Genomic DNA, 14,991 nt, shown 5'->3' with positions numbered 1-14,991 from the left:
GGCAGGACCCCGGGGGTGCAGGCAGCCCAACGGCGGCGGGGGACGCGTCCCGGAAAGTCGGGGCGGGGCGGGGGGTGGAGAGGTAGGGGCGCGGCGGGGGCTGGAGCCCCCCTCCCAGCCCCCGCGCGGCTGGGGCACGGCAGGAGGGGGCGCCCGCGGCCCTCCCGGCGCTCGGGCGGGACAAAGGCCGGAGTCCCGGCCCCTCCCCGGCGGTGCGGCGGCGACGGCCCGCGCTCTCAGAGTCCGAGCGGCCGGGCCGGCGCCCGGGGCGACCCCGGCGCCCCGCCCGCCGCCGCCTGACTTCTCCGGCGCCCGAGGTCGCGCGCGCTCAGGCGGGGGCGGCTGGGGATCTCCAAGCGCCGGCGCTCCCTCCTCCCGCCCGCCCCGCGCCCGCCCGCTCGGCGGCGGCGGAGGAGGCGGAGACGGCTGGCAGGCGGCGGCCAGGCGAGCGCGGCGGCCGGACCGGGGCCATGGCGCCCGCGCAGCGCCCGCTGCTGCCGCTGCTGCTGCTGCTGCTGCCGCTGCCGCCGCCGCCGCCCTTCGCGCGCGCCGAGGACGCCGCCCGCGCCAACTCGGACCGCTACGCCGTCTACTGGAACCGCAGCAACCCCAGGTGAGCGTGGCCGCGGGCGGGGATCTCGGGCGCCGGGAGACTCCGGACGCCCCCATCCCAGCCTGGTCTCCCGCCCCGGGCTCGGGGCGACCCTGCGCGCTGCCCCCGGAGTGGGGGCGCCCGCTTCCCACGGGCGCCCCCAGGGAGTTCCGGCCCCCAGAGTTTGGGGGACTCGCGCTCCGTGTGCATCTACCCCCAGGGCGCCCCGCCGCCTGCAGATTTGGGCGCCCTGCGTGCCCCGGCGCGCCGCCGGCCCTGGAGTTTGGGGATCCCCTCTGGCACCCTCAGATGCAGTGCGGCCCTGAGTTCCCTCCCCGGACTTGGGGCACCGCATCTTCTGGCCTCTCCAGGGACCCCCGCTGGCTTTAGAGTTGGTGGGGATTCCCGGGAACCTTGTCACTGAGCCGCGCCCGGAGATGGGGGACCGTGGCCCCTCGGGGGAGGGGTCCAGGAGTGCGTTCTGCCGGCGGGTCCCCAGATGAACTTGGGGAAGTTAGAATGTCCCTCCCTACGGCCCGGCGTCCACATTCGCTGCAGGGGGTCCCTGGCTCCTGCTTTGCAGGGACAGAGAGACTGAGGCACCAAGGGGGTTGGGGGTCTGTCTCGGGAGTCCTGACCAGGTGGCGTCCTCTCCTGTCCTGGCGCTGGTGGGGAAACTGAGGCACAGAGGGGCCGAGCGGCTGGCTCAAGGTCACGGCCAGGGGAGCAGAGCTGGGGCAGGGACCCAGGTGGCCTTGTGCCCAGCCTGCCACGCCCGCCTGCCTGCAGTCCTCCTCGGTGTCAGGCACTGAGTGCCATCTGGGGGGCAGCAGAAGCCCTTGTTTGTCGAGTGAGAAAAGTTTGCTGGTGACTGACCACATCCTGGACAGCTGCAGACGCCTCGGGCCACCCAGGGTCTGGGAGGCTGGAGCGGGCCAGGGATCCGTGGGAGATGGGGCTTCGGGGTCCTGCTGCTCCCGGTCAGCCCCACGGTCGGGGTCACGGTCACATCGAGGCCAGCCGGGCTGCACTTGGGGGCAGAGCCGCTGGCCTCCCGGCCCCATGACCCTCTGCTACCAGTCACCTTCTCTTGGTTTTCAAGCGCCAGCCGCACCGCCTTCCACAGCCCGCCGTCCCCTCAGTGTCCCCCACCGTTCTCCATCCTCCGCTGGAAAGTTGCATAAAGGGCCATATTTGAGGCAGGCCTGGGACCAGGGCAGTCAGCGTCCTGGGTGGGGGCAGGGAGTGCGCCCAGACACCCCCGTCCGTTGCCTGGCTGTGGGGTTGGGCCCCGGGGCCGAGGGCAGAGACCCCGGGCCTAGGAGGGTTGGCCGGGCCATCATGGAGCTGGTCCCCCATGCGGCCCGCCCCACTGGTCACATGTGGGTTTGATTAAGGCTCTTCCTTGCGGCCGAGCAGGGAGCCCAGCGGGCAGCACTTCCCCGGCCCAAGTTTTTGGTTTCAGCTCCGGAATCTCCGTCCCGGCATGGCCTGTCCTTTGTTCTAGCAAACGCCAGACACGCGAGGAGCCTCGAACGGGGACAGAAAGGGGTCGTTGGGGCTGCCTGCTGCCCCACCTGCCACTGGGCCGCAGGCAGGATCTCGGCTGGGAAGGAGGTAGCCCCTGGGGCCGGGCTCCGGCCGGCCACTCGGCCGCCTCCTGTTGCTGACCTGATAGCCCCGCTCCGACCAGCCGTCCGAGGGGACGGCCTTGCTGTCCAGAGCAGACCCTGGCTGTCAGGGCCTTCCTCTCCTACCTCTCCTCCCCCTTCTCTGCCTGGGGCATCCTTGGTGGGAGACGACCTCCCCGACCTCTTGCGATGGGGTCTGGGGCCCTGGGGAGCCACTTGACCAAGAAGCCCGGTGGGGTCCAGAATTGGGGCTCCATCCATCGCTGAGGTTCAGGGGCTCTTCCAAAGGGGGCCTTGGAGGCCCGGGGGCCCCTCAGGAGGTTTCGTGTCCAGGGGTGTCTGGACTGGAATCTGCGTCCAGTGACAGGGTATGTGTCAGTCACAGGAGGAGGGGTGCTGTCCGGCCTTGGGGTCCGAGGGCACCCGGAATGGAGATTTCCTGAGGGCGCCCAGTCCCAGGGGCAGCTGCCAGGGTCGGGGGGTGCGGGGAGAGGTGTGGAGTCACTGAGCGGGCCCCACGCAGGAGGTGGTCCCGCGGGCAGAGACGGGCCTGTGCGGGGAGAGACGAGGATAGGGTCGAAACAGAGAGACTGGTGGTGGCGGCAGGCGGAGGTGACGGGGAACGCAGGGATGGGGGCCGTGCCGGAGACAGGGGTGCACACAAAAGGCACCGTGGGGACGGGGACGGAGCCAGGGCTGGGCGGGCTCGGGTGGTGGGCGATCAGGCAGCCAGCAGAGGAGTGGGGGTGGGAGGGGATGAGTGCGCTCAGGTGGGGGACCGCCAGGCCCAGGTGGCGCCGCAGTGAGGCCGGCCACCCTCGCCCAGCCGGGCCTGGTACCCGCGCCGAGGTAATGCGTATGTGGCTATGTCTCCCCAGTTGCGTTCTCCTGCTGTGCCGTGTATTTCCTGCACACGTGAGGCTGGCGGACGTTGCCAGGGAGCCCTGCACCCACCTCCGCCGCAGCCAAAGGGTGGAGCCCAGTCCAGCCACCTGGCCCCGGCACCCCGACCAGCCGGCTGTCCAGCCGTCTCTCCGGCCGGCCCCTGCCTGGGCCGGGCACTCCCGGGCTGGCTGCCGGCTGTCTCTGGACCTGTCTGCGGCCCGGGTGGGACTGGGCCGGGGGTCCTGGCTGGCTGCTCACGGGCCGAGCGTGGGGCTGCGGGTGCATCTGTGTACGTGGGGGACCCGGGGGCACCCAGGAGTCTCTTTGGGCTGCAGGGTGTGTCTGCATGTGTCACTGCGTGTAGCTGCGTGTTCTTGCCCATGATTTTCGGGGGTCCTGGGGCCCTGGGAGGTGCAGAACTGTGTGTGTGGAGCACATGCGTCACCCTGCCACACAGACGCTCGTGTGCCTACGTGTGCACAGCGACCCTGGCCCTGGACGTTTGCACGCGCCCACGTGAGTGTGCCTGGAGTACACGCGTGTGCGGGGTGCATGCATGTTTGCAGCAGTGTGTCTGGGTGTGGAATGTACGTGGTGTCTGAGGTGCGTGTGTATATCCGTGTGTGCAGATTGGCACCTGGGGAGCAGGTGCATCTGTATGTGGGATGCATGCATGTCTTTAGAGCGTCTGCGTGTGCGGCCCGGCTCTGGCTGTCCCGGGGGCTCCGGTGAGGGGGCAGACACTCCACACCAGTGGGGACACAGTTTGCCCTCCCTGCCCACCCGGCCACTCCTCCTCCGCCCCCTCCTCCAGCCCGGTGGGTTCCTGCTGGGGGGACGCGGCCAGGTCCCATGGGCACCGTGCCGTCCTCGGTGCAGAGGGGCCATCGAGGTTCAGAGCTGGCACCGGCAGGACACCCGCCGTCCCCGGGGCCCCCACCTGGTTGGGGGCCCGTAGCCCGGGTGGACCCAGCGGTGCGGACCCGGGTGGAGGCTCTGATTGCCCTCGGGTGTGGACAGCAGCCACGTTCCCCTCTCAAACGACCGGGTGGGAAGATGGCGACTGGGGCAGCATCTTCCCCATGGCGGGGAATGTCAGGCACCCTGTCCTTGCCAGCCTCGCCCAGGCCTCCGGGGAACCGGCTTTGAAGAGGGAGATGCCATATTTTGCCGCATGAGGCTTTTTTGTTTCCTTTGGAAGAGGCTCGACCAGCCGGCTTGCGGGGTGGGGTGGGGGGTGGCTTGGAGAGTGAGAATCCATGGGTCTGGGGGGCCGTAGGGGGCCGGGGCTCGGACTCGGGGATCCGGGAAGCCCGGCTGTGCCCTCGGGTGGGCAGCTTGGCTGCTCGGAGCCCCCGCGCCTCCTCCAGGAAGTGGGCCGGTGGGTTGTGGATGGCAGCTCTGCGGATGGCAGCAGGGCGCGGTGTGGACGGGCGAGACATGGGCGTGACCCCAGGGAATCAGAGGCCCCCGAGGGGGAGAGGAAACCGACGCAGCCCCTGTGGGCAAGTAGGGGAGCCTCGGGGACCAGGCCCTTACATCTGCAGCAGTCGCGACGTTAGGGGGGAACTGCAGTGCGGGGCTGGGGGTTGGTTCTGAGATGCCCCCACCCTGTGGGGGGCCTGGGCGCTGAAGCTGGGGTCCACAGGCTCCCTGTCCTCAGCCCTGGTCCCTCCCTGCAGTGGGCCTCTCCCCTCCCCAGGCTGCTCAGTTTGCAGAGGAAGGACCCGAGGCTGGGGACCAGCTCAGGACGCAGGGCGATGCGGGGGGGCCCTCCAGCCTGCCTGGGAGCTGGGCCGGGGAAGGGGCGGCCGTCTCTGACCTCGGGACCCCCCAGCAGACGTCCCGTGAGGTTCACGGGTCCCTTGAGGTCATGGGTTCAAAGGTGGTTTTCCTCGGGACGGCAGGTGCGTGAACGGGGCTCTGGAAGACAGGCCTCTTGCAGGGCCGCCGGCTGGTTCTGCCGCTCCCGAGCTGGGCCTGCTGGGGGGTCCCGCCTCTCAGCAGCTTTACTCTGGGACACCCCCCCTTCCCCTTTCTTCCTCCTCAGGACCTGGCACTCGGCCAGCCTTGCCCCCCCAAGGTGCTGCTTTGGGGAAATTGTCTCTTTGGAAGATGGGTCCAGAGGGGGCTTGGCTGCGTCCCCCACCTGGTGGGCCATGCGGGGAAGGGGCAGAGCCGCCTTTGTGGCTGCCCCGTGGCAGACGCGCAGCTGAAGGCTGGGAGCACAGAAGCCAGAGTCCGAGCTCTGCTCCGGCCGGCCCTGGGGGGGGGGGTGCCTGTCCCCACACCCCCTCCCACGCAGGGACCCTGGCTTCGAGGGGCTCGTTCCACCGCCTGGGCCACGTTGCCCCTCGCCCGCCCCAACCCATCCATGCACCCCCTAATCTGCCCACCCTGTGGGTCGGGCTCCCCCTTAGGCCTCCGTTTCATGGACCCAGAGAAAGTGACTCATCTGTGGTCATGAGGAAGCCGGGTCCAGTGGGGTGACCCCCTCCAAGAGGCAGCCACGTCTGGGGCTGGCCGAGGGGCATCAGGGACACCGTGCACACCGGGGGGCAGAGGAGGGTGGGGTGACCGAGGCAGGTGTGCCCCGTGGACCGTGCACCTGGGCCTCCTCCTGCCTCAGACCAAGGCCTGAGGGGTGGGGTGGCCCTGAGGCCCTCACCCTACTTTTCCCGCCCACCCAGCCCCATTTGTTTACCTCTTGCTTCAGCTCTGGGGCCCGTGCCTCAGTTTACCCATCCACACACAAGGCCATAATCGTCCTTTCTCAGCTGATCCTGCACCACCTTGGGGCCCTAATTTTCTGGGAGGTCCTCCCCACGTCCCGCCAGCAGGAGGAAGGAGGCCAGGCCTTGGATGGGGGACATGTCTTTTGGCCCCTAGAAAAGCTGGGGGAGGACACTGAGGCCGCAGGGGTCTTGCTGGGGGTGGCAGGCGGGGATGGGCGAGCTCGGCCCACGCTGGGCCTTGGGGCTGTTTGCTGGGATCTTTGTTGGCAGGTCTGAGCGCCTTTAGTAGGAGCTGTGCATGGACTCAGACCAGGGAGATAGAGGCAGAGCCACAGGGAGTGAGGGGGACACAGACTCCCCTGCCCCCCTTGCCTGTGCCTCAGTTTCCAGTCTGGGAAGGTGGCACAGCACCCCACCCCCATTTTGGGTGAGACCCCTAATTAGTGGCTTTTGCTATTAGCATCTAATGACTTGACAGTCGCCCGACTGGAGCTGATTAGCTGCGGGCTGGGTGTTGCTGGGGAAGGGGTGGTGGGTGGGTCGGTGGCGGGTAAGGGTCATCTGGGCTTTGGGGGGGGCTGCCTGCAGGGTGGACGTTGGCAGGGGGCCAGCAGGGTGAGCAGCTGGGGGTGAAGGTGTGGCGGGGCGGGGGCGGGGAGCCCTCTGTCTGGGAACCATCCCAGGTCAGTCATTAACCCCTTAGTGAGAATTTCTATCTCTATCTGCCGCTCGCTCTCGCTCGAGTGGAGCATTTGCATATCAGGCTTCGGTGCTAAGGGAGGAAATGAAGGCTTTGTCTTGCTCTCACCAGGCTCCGTCTGGGGTGGGGGCCCACTCCCCTGCATAAGCGTCACCCTGAGCAGGGGCGAGGCGCCAGTTTGGAACGGGAATGCCAACGCAGCAAGGCCGCCACTATTTTAGAGCAGGAAAGGGAGAAGAATGGTCCATTTAGGCGGCCAGAGCTCAGGTGTGTGTGGCTGTAGGCGTCTCCTGGGGACCCGCCTGTCTGGGGTCCTCACGCCCCCACCTGGGGGCAGCTTTCTGCTCCCCATGACTCTAGCACCTCAAAGACCTCGAGTCTTTGGCCTTTGTTTGATTAGCAAACATATATCGAGCACCACGGTATACAGGGCCTGTGCGGGCTACAGGGAAAAGGGCGGAGAAGGAGGCCAACCCCCAGGATCCAAGGAAGGCAGACAATGGGCTGCTTAAAGGTATAAATATGATGATGTCCAAACGAGATGAGTTGGGAAAAGTAGGGAAAAATGTGCCAGGCAGAGGGAACAGCATGTGCAAAGGCCCTGGGGTGGGGGCTTCCCTGGTGGCGCAGTGGTTAGGAGTCCGCCTGCCAATGCAGGGGACCCGGGTTCGAGCCCTGGTCCGGGAAGATCCCACATGCTGTGGAGCAGCTAAGCCCGTGCTCCGCAACTACTGAGCCTGCACTCTAGAGCCTGCGAGCCATAACTACTGAGCCCAGGCACCACAACTACTGAAGCCCGCGCGCCTAGAGCCCGTGCTCTGCGACTGCAACAAGAGAAGCCCACGCATGGCAACAAAGAGTAGCCCCCGCCCGCCACAACTAGAGAAAGCCCGTGCACAGCAACGAAGACCCAACGCAGCCGGAAAGAAAAGGCCCTGGGGTGGGACCAGGGGCAGCCCGGAGGCTGGTGTGCCTGGAAGGGAGTGAGCTGGGGGAGCCAGAGGGCGATGAGGTTGGGGATGGATGGGGACCACACGGGGCCTCGTGGGCCTGGGAGAACTATGGATTTTGTTGTGTGTGGGGGGAGCCAATGGAGGGCTTTGAGACAGTGGGTCACGGGGTCTGATGTACACTCAGAAAAGTGAGCCCTGGATTTTGGGAGGCCAGGAGTCTGGCCGCCCTAGTGGGGCCCAGGCGTCCAGCCTCTGAGGCAGCAAAGCAGCTTCAGTCTCTGATGTTCTTCAGAAAGTGAGCTGGGGGGACCTGATGGTGCAGGTGTCACGGGGGGAGGGAGGCAAGCCTGATGGGACAGGCAGGAGGAAAGGGGAGCCCACCTTCTGGAGTCCGTTCTCTCCAGAAAGACCATGCGTGGAGTCACGTTCCCTTTCAGGTTGAGTATACACCCCTCGGCATCGTGCCAGGGACAAGAGGGAACGCTGAGGGCTGGAGGGCAGGACCAGGACTCCCCCCACGGCCCGTGGTTCCGCGTCACAGCCTCCCCTGCGGGGCCCACCTGGGTGAGGCTGGGTCCCTGGGCGGCTGCCGGGCCACAGCTGCCATCGATCGGCTGATCAATGGGGCTTTCAGTGGGGCCGGCAAGGGGCGAAAATGACTTTTCAAAAAGCCTGGAGCAGCTTCTGCATCGATTGTGCCCAAGGGGCCGGAGGACGGGCCGGTCAATGAGACGCCCGTGCCTGGCCAGCCATGGAGCTGCCTGAGGGACGGGCAGGGTCCCAGCCCGACCCAGGGCCGCCCCGCATGCATCTATGTAGTGCCTGCTGTGTACAGAGCTGGAGTTCTCCCATCAGCCTCGAGGACCATCCCCATGGCACAGAGTTGGAATCTGAGGCTTTGAGAAGAGGAGCTGAGAACCCAGCTGGGTTCCAACCTGTGACTGAACCACATTTGAGGTTTCTCGGCTCCCAACTGACCCCCGAGACCAGACACACTTATTCTGCAAACGCCTTCTCACCTCTGCGAGAGGGGGTGGCCTCCCCGTCCCTGGACGAACCCAGTGGAGCAGGGAAGGGGCTGGAGGTGAATCCACTCCCCCTGCTCCCCATGCTGAAATTCTGCGGCCCTTGACCTCAGCCACAGACGTGAATCATCATGCTGGGTCCCTGCTGACGGCGGGGGAGACTCAGGCACCGTGAGCTGGTCCCCTGTCTCCGTCATTCCAGTTCTGAGTTCCCAGGACCCCTCGCCCCCAGCTGGCACAGTCTCATGGGTGGCGGGGGGCCAGCCGATGCCATCTGATAATCCAGCCCCCCTCAGGTGCCAGCACCCGGCATGGAGGCTGCCTGGCTCCCTCCCATGGGCCGGGGCGGCTGGCACGGCGGGCACGGAGGCAGCGGCGTGGCTGGGATCCTAGCAGCGCTCCCTGCCTCCGACCCACACTGGGCCTCAGTTTACTGGCCGATACAGGGAGTAGAGGAGGCTGGGGGAGCCCGCCCCCCAACCCTCTGATGCTCAGGCCTTTTATGTGCTAATAAGCCCCTCTCGGGAGGCCCCCTTGTCCCCCCTCGATCCAGGCCACGTTTACATGACAGGGGCCTGGGGCACCACGTCCAGGAGGTCTAGGGGCTCCTGGCGCTGTAGCCCGAGGCAGTGATGGAAGGGGAGCTGCTGGTCCCTCGCTCAGCTGACCTCTATCCTTGACAGATGAGCCTGGGTCAGGGGCCTCCCCCCAGAGAAAGGGGTGCAGGTTGCATGATAGTGTGGGGAGACCTCCAGAGCAAAGCCTGGGAGGCAGGGCTTGGGGGTGGAGGTGTCAGGGGTGGGGAAGCTGGTGGGGTGACCAGGAAGTTGGAGGCTCTGGAGGAAGAAGGAAGGATGTCACACAGGATGGAAGGGGTGGAACTGGGGGTCTTGAACCCAGGGCACCCCTGAGTTGGACTGAGCGAGGGAGGGCCTGAGCATCCTTTATGCCAAACCCTGCCCCCTCTGGGGAAACTGAGGCTAGAGGAGGGTCAGAGCTTGCCCCAGAGAGGCTGGGAACACTTGGCCTATGTCCCACACTGCCCTCGGCCTTCTTTTTTTTTTCGGTACGTGGGACTCTCACTGTTGTGGCCTCTCCTGTTGCGGGGCACAGGCTCCGGACGCGCAGGCTCTCACGGGCCCAGGCGCTCTGCAGCATGTGGGATCTTCCTGGGCCGGGGCACGTACCTGTGTCTCCTGCATCGTCAGGCGGACTCTCAACCACTGCGCCACCAGGGAAGCCCCCCTTTTTTTTTTTTTAAACATCTTTATTGGAGTATAATTGCTTTACAATGGCGTGTTAGTTTCTGCTTTATAACAAAGTGAATCAGCTATACATATACATATATCCCCATATCCCCTCCCTCTTGCGTCTCCCTCCTACCTTCCCTATCCCACCCCTCTAGGTGGTCACAAAGCACCGAGCTGATCTCCCTGTGCTATGCAGCTGCTTCCCACTAGCTATCTGTTTTACATTTGGTGGTGTATATAAGTCCATGCCACTCTCTCACTTCGTCCCAGGTTACCCTTCCCCCTCCCTGTGTCCTCAAGTCCATTCTCTATGTCTGCGTTTTTATTCCTGTCCTGGCCCTAGGTTATTCAGAACCATTTTTTTTTTTTAGATTCCATATATATGTGTTAGCATACGGTATTTATTTTTCTCTTTCTGACTTATTTCACTCTGTATGACAGACTCCCGGTCCATCCACCTCACTACAAATAACTCAATTTCATTGTTTTTTATGGCTGAGTAATATTGAAACCTTTCTAGTAACGAACTATAGAAATGATTCCTGAAAGTATAGTCTTGCCCTCGGCCTTCTTGGCAGGCAAATCTGCAAAGGAAAGCTGAGGAGGCTGCATCTGGGGATGGCGTGCGGGGCTGCCTGGAGGAGGGGGCATCGAAGTCAAGTAGTAAGGTTTTTGGAGAGGGGCTTCCTGGTGGGGGGGCGGACATCTTGTGCCAGGCCTGTTGCGGCTGAGGGGCCCAGATGTGGATTCTGCAGCGGGTGGAGAGACTGGGGGGGCTCCGAGTCACGTGGCGCCTGCTCGTTTGCATGTGGTTACCCAGAATGCCTGGCGGCAGCCCCTCTTCCCCAGCACCCACCTCGTGGGCTCAGCGCTAGTCCCAGTCTCAAGGAGCCTGCTGTGGCCTTGGTGGGGCAGGGTTGTGCCAGGCAGGGGGCCGTGGGCTCGGACCCTGGCACCTGTCTGTGGGTAGGGTGCCCGCCCATCGGTCCCCGAACCCCTCCCCCTTCCCCATCTCTGACCTACCCCTTTCTACCTGCACTGACCCGTCCCCACCCGCCTTCGTGCTTCCTGTCCCCTACCCCGTCTCCTCCCACGCGCTGACCGCTGACCCCTCTCCATTTACCCCATCCCTGACCCTCCCCTTCTCCCTTGCACTGATCCATCATCCGCATCTCGGGCCCCGCCCCTACCCCCGCGCTGACCGCCGGCCCCGCCCCCAGGTTCCACGCGGGCGCGGCGGACGACGGCGGCGGCTACACGGTGGAGGTGAGCATCAACGACTACCTGGACATCTACTGCCCGCACTACGGGGCGCCACTGCCGCCGGCCGAGCGCATGGAGCACTACGTGCTGTACATGGTCAACGGCGAGGGCCACGCCTCCTGCGACCACCGGCAGCGCGGCTTCAAGCGCTGGGAGTGTAACCGGCCCGCGGCGCCCGGGGGGCCGCTCAAGTTCTCGGAGAAGTTCCAGCTCTTCACGCCCTTCTCGCTGGGCTTCGAGTTCCGCCCGGGCCATGAGTACTACTACATCTGTGAGTGGGGGCGGGGCAGGGGCGCGGGGGGTGGGGGGCCCTCCTCCGCGCTGGCCTCTGTCTCCGGGCGGACGCTCCGGTGGTCTCGCCCTCCTCCCCACAAGCCCCCCTGTGACCTCGGCCTCTGGATAAGCCTCTGGGCCTCTGGACTGGGACCATGTGGTCAGCCTGTCCCACACTGAGACCAGGGGTGCCATCCCCCCATTGCAGGAGGTGGGAAACTGAGGCCTGTGGAATCTTGAGGGAGGGGGTGAGGGCGACCAACCCTGGACATGGCAGGGGTCTCCCGGGCCCACCCCCCCATCTCCCAGCGGCCCACCCGCGCCCAGATTCCCCGAGGAGCTTTTCACTGTCGGCTGGTGGCGGCCTTGGGACACTGCGCATGCGTGCCCCGCTGTGAGCCTTGCGGGGGGGGGGGGGGGGCCGGCTAGGCTGCCCCCACCTGTCCTGGGCATCAGGGGTTCCCAAGGGGCCCCTTTTTCCTTCCCATCAAGTGCCAAGGGCCGGGTCTGGGGAGGCGGCAGAGTCGGGGCTGGGTTCAAGTTCCCGTTCAGTGGGGCCTTGGCAGACTGTAGTCTGAGAACCTAAACCAGGAACACTGGGGTCCAGGCATCGCCCCTGCCGAGAGGGGGTATCAGGGAGCCCACCTTGCCATCGGACTCATGCCTCTCCCGAGGCAGTGAGACTTCAACGGATTGTGGGGTCCCATTTCTCGGCGTCCTGGGGGCTGATGGGGAGCAGGTGGGAAGGGGGGTCTGCCCCCGGGGCTTTGGAGAGGAACCCAGCGCCTCACCACCCCGGTTCCTGCTGAGTCAAATTAAACTCTACAAGGCTCCCATTTCCTCCTTTCTCTGCTCTATTTGGATTTTTTCTTTTTAATTCAGGGAAGAAGGGGGTGGGGGAGGGGAAGAAGGTGCTTAAATTAAGTCTCCGTAATATAAGAAAAATTACATTTTTCTTTCCGAGACGGGAGTTTCATAAAGATAATTATTGTAATTATTCGTCCTATCTCTGTGATGAATGTTACTTTTATTACGTGCTTTTTATCTTCATCTCCCAGCACAAGGGGCTTCTGGGGGGCGGGCAGAGGTGATGGCCGCAGAGAGGACCGGCCGAGAGCACAGGCGGGGGCAGGCCCAGCCGCAGCCGTGTGGGTGCCCGTGCCTGTTCACGTGTGTGAGCCCCGCCATCCGCAGGGCCTCAGGCCTCCCTCCCTGCCCCTGTCCTGGTCCCTGAGCTCCTCCCTCCTGACTCATGGCTGATGCTCTGGTACCTCCCCCGCCCGCCAAGTGGGCCAAGAAGCTGGGAGCCCTATGGTGGAATTTTAGGTGTGAGGACCCAATGCACTTCGGCCTGCACATGACTCGGCGGTGTGGGTCGCTCTCCAGGTGAGGCCGGAAGCTGCCTCCTTCCCAGGGGTAACTGGGTTTCCGGCGTCACCCAGATGGAAAGAATGATTTCCAAAGCAACTTCCATGGGCCAGATGAGGTCCACATAGGGGGTGACTTGCCGACAGGCACCCTGAGAGCAGGGCTTTGATCCCTGGTCAATCATTTGGTTACACTGATTTTTTTTTTTGGCTGTTTGATTTTTGTTTTGTTTTGTTTTTGGCCGTGCTGCACGGCATGCGGGATCTTAGTTCCCCGACCAAGGATGGAAACCGTGCCCCTGGCAGTGAAAGCTCAGAGTCCTAACCACTGGACCGCCAGGGAATTCCCTTTTTTTGCTGATTGGAAACACACCTATTTTTATTCATCACCTTTGAACTTTGCCCTGTGATGCCCTGGGGTGAGATGGAGCCCTGGGGTGACATTGACACCTCACCTGACCCCCGTCTCTGGGGTTAGGATTCAGCAAAGTGAGAGGTAGGGGAAGAGTGCAAGAGGACTTCTGGGAAATCATGGGCATTGTGTCTGGGGCTTTGATGTATGATGAGGAGTTTTATGGGTGGCTTCCCCAACCTGGGGTCAGGGTTGGGTTACGGGCGTAGGGAAGGGCATACAGCCCCAAGAGGTCTCAGGCACCAAGAGCCTCCTGCCCTACTAACCCCCAACCCCTCTCTTCCAGCTGCCACGCCCCCCAATGCTGTGGACCGACCCTGCCTGCGGCTGAAGGTTTACGTGCGACCGACCAGTAAGTTCTTGGTGGGGGTTCATGTAGGGTCCTTAACTCACAGAACCCAGTGAGTCATCAGCGGAGTTAGGAGGCGGTCATGGCATAGCCTGGGGAGTCCCACAACCTCAGCGATGGCTGGGACAGGCCCTGCCTGAGCCTCTGTTTTTCCATCTGCAAATGGGGCCATTTCAGACCTTCAAGAATGAGGGTTGAAGTCCATGGCTGGGCTTCACTGAGGCCGAAGCCCCCTTCACCCAGTGAGCGGGTATCACGGAAGTTCTCTGAGATGGACCAACGGGTTTGTGTTCTGAGCTCCTGAAACATAGGGAAGGGGGGTCCTGCAGCCTCGCCACTTCGCCTGGAGCCTTCTGTTTGCCATGCTCTGCATTGGAGGCACAGCCTCCGCCGAGCTGGAGAGAGATCTCTGTGCCCTTGGAGGTGCAGTGACATGGAGATTTTTTTTTTTTTTTGGCTGCTCAGTGCATATGGGATCTTAGCTCCCTGACCAAGGGTGGAACCCGTGCCCCCTGCATTGGGAGTGTGGAGTCTTAACCACTGGACCGCCAGGGAAGTCCCGTAATGGAGATGTTTAACAATGTCAGGTCGTGGTGAGGTCTAGGAAGCAGGGTGGGGGGTGGGAGGCCTGTCACTGACCCCCCTGTCTCCCTGTCCCCCCAGATGAGACCCTGTATGAGGCCCCCGAGCCCATCTTCACCAGCAATAACTCATGCAGCGGCCTGCGCAGCTGCCAGCTCTTCCTCAGCACCGTCCCCGTGCTGTGGACCCTCCTGGGCTCCTAGTGCCCAATGGGACGTTGGCCCCGCCCTGATGGCCCGCCTCCGAGACCAAATAGAGACGCCGCTTCTCCCACGACTGGTGCTGCTTCGCCGGGCAGGGGGCCGTCCACCCGCCCCAGGGCTGGAGGGGGGTGAGGGCAGCCGAGGTCCCCCCACCCCGTGCCAGAGGGGCGGGGTGTCTGCTCAGCTGGCCATGCTGTCTTGTCCGGGGGACCTGCTGAACCCTGGGATCTCTTGGTGACGTTGGTTTCTGTTTTTGCTTTTTAAGTGTATTTTTCATGGTTGCATCAGAAAGACTTGAGCTTTTAATTTAATTTATTCCTTGCTGTCATCTGTGACTTTGGGAAGGAAACAGAATAGACAGACGGGGCAGGGGTCCCTGGCCCCCTTGAGGGGAGGGGGATTGGGGCACCCCTGGCCTGGTCACTCCATTTATTGGGTCCTGGGTGGAGGCAACCATGGAATGGAACCCCAGGTGCCATGGGACAGGCTGGCCTGAGGCAGAAGGGGTGGGTGGTGAGTCCCCCCGATTCTGGTCCGGGGCCCTCAGACCCCTGTCCTGCCAGCTCTACCCTCCTCCCTCCTGGTGATTGTCTCCTAGAGCAGAAAACCACGGGGTTTCACCAGCAGCCACCATGGAGCCCCGGCACCCTCAAAATCATAGCATTACAACGTCTTAGAGATGACGTAGGCCCCACCTGTCCCCCCAGCCTCACACAGTCGCCCCCGAGACCGAGAAGACATTATATTTCTGTAAATAGAGCCAGCAAGTAT

General features: G+C 63.9%; 1 protein-coding gene across 1 annotated transcript; it reads left to right on the top strand.

Moving 5' to 3' along the window:
* The first annotated feature begins 253 nt into the window (after window positions 1-253).
* On the top strand, window positions 254-14,498 carry EFNA2 (ephrin A2). Its single transcript, XM_079917072.1, has 4 exons — window positions 254-613; window positions 10,992-11,305; window positions 13,373-13,438; window positions 14,099-14,498. Exons 1-4 carry the CDS (start codon window positions 471-473, stop codon window positions 14,218-14,220), a joined length of 645 nt encoding a protein of 214 aa, XP_079773198.1. The 5' UTR covers window positions 254-470; the 3' UTR covers window positions 14,221-14,498.
* The last annotated feature ends 493 nt before the right edge of the window (window positions 14,499-14,991 follow it).

The sequence above is a fragment of the Stenella coeruleoalba genome, assembly GCF_951394435.1.
Source record: "Stenella coeruleoalba genome assembly, chromosome: 3".
Classification (NCBI taxonomy): Eukaryota; Metazoa; Chordata; class Mammalia; order Artiodactyla; family Delphinidae; genus Stenella; species Stenella coeruleoalba.
This window is presented reverse-complemented; position numbering and strand designations above follow the sequence as displayed.

Excerpts from the sequence above, each read along its gene's own strand:
- EFNA2 (XM_079917072.1), top strand. The coding sequence starts at position 471 with ATGGCGCCCGCGCAGCGCCCGCTGCTGCCGCTGCTGCTGCTGCTGCTG. Across the intron at positions 11,306-13,372 it reads CCATGAGTACTACTACATCT|CTGCCACGCCCCCCAATGCT; the intron begins GTGAGTGGGGGC and ends CCTCTCTTCCAG. Across the intron at positions 13,439-14,098 it reads GGTTTACGTGCGACCGACCA|ATGAGACCCTGTATGAGGCC; the intron begins GTAAGTTCTTGG and ends CTGTCCCCCCAG.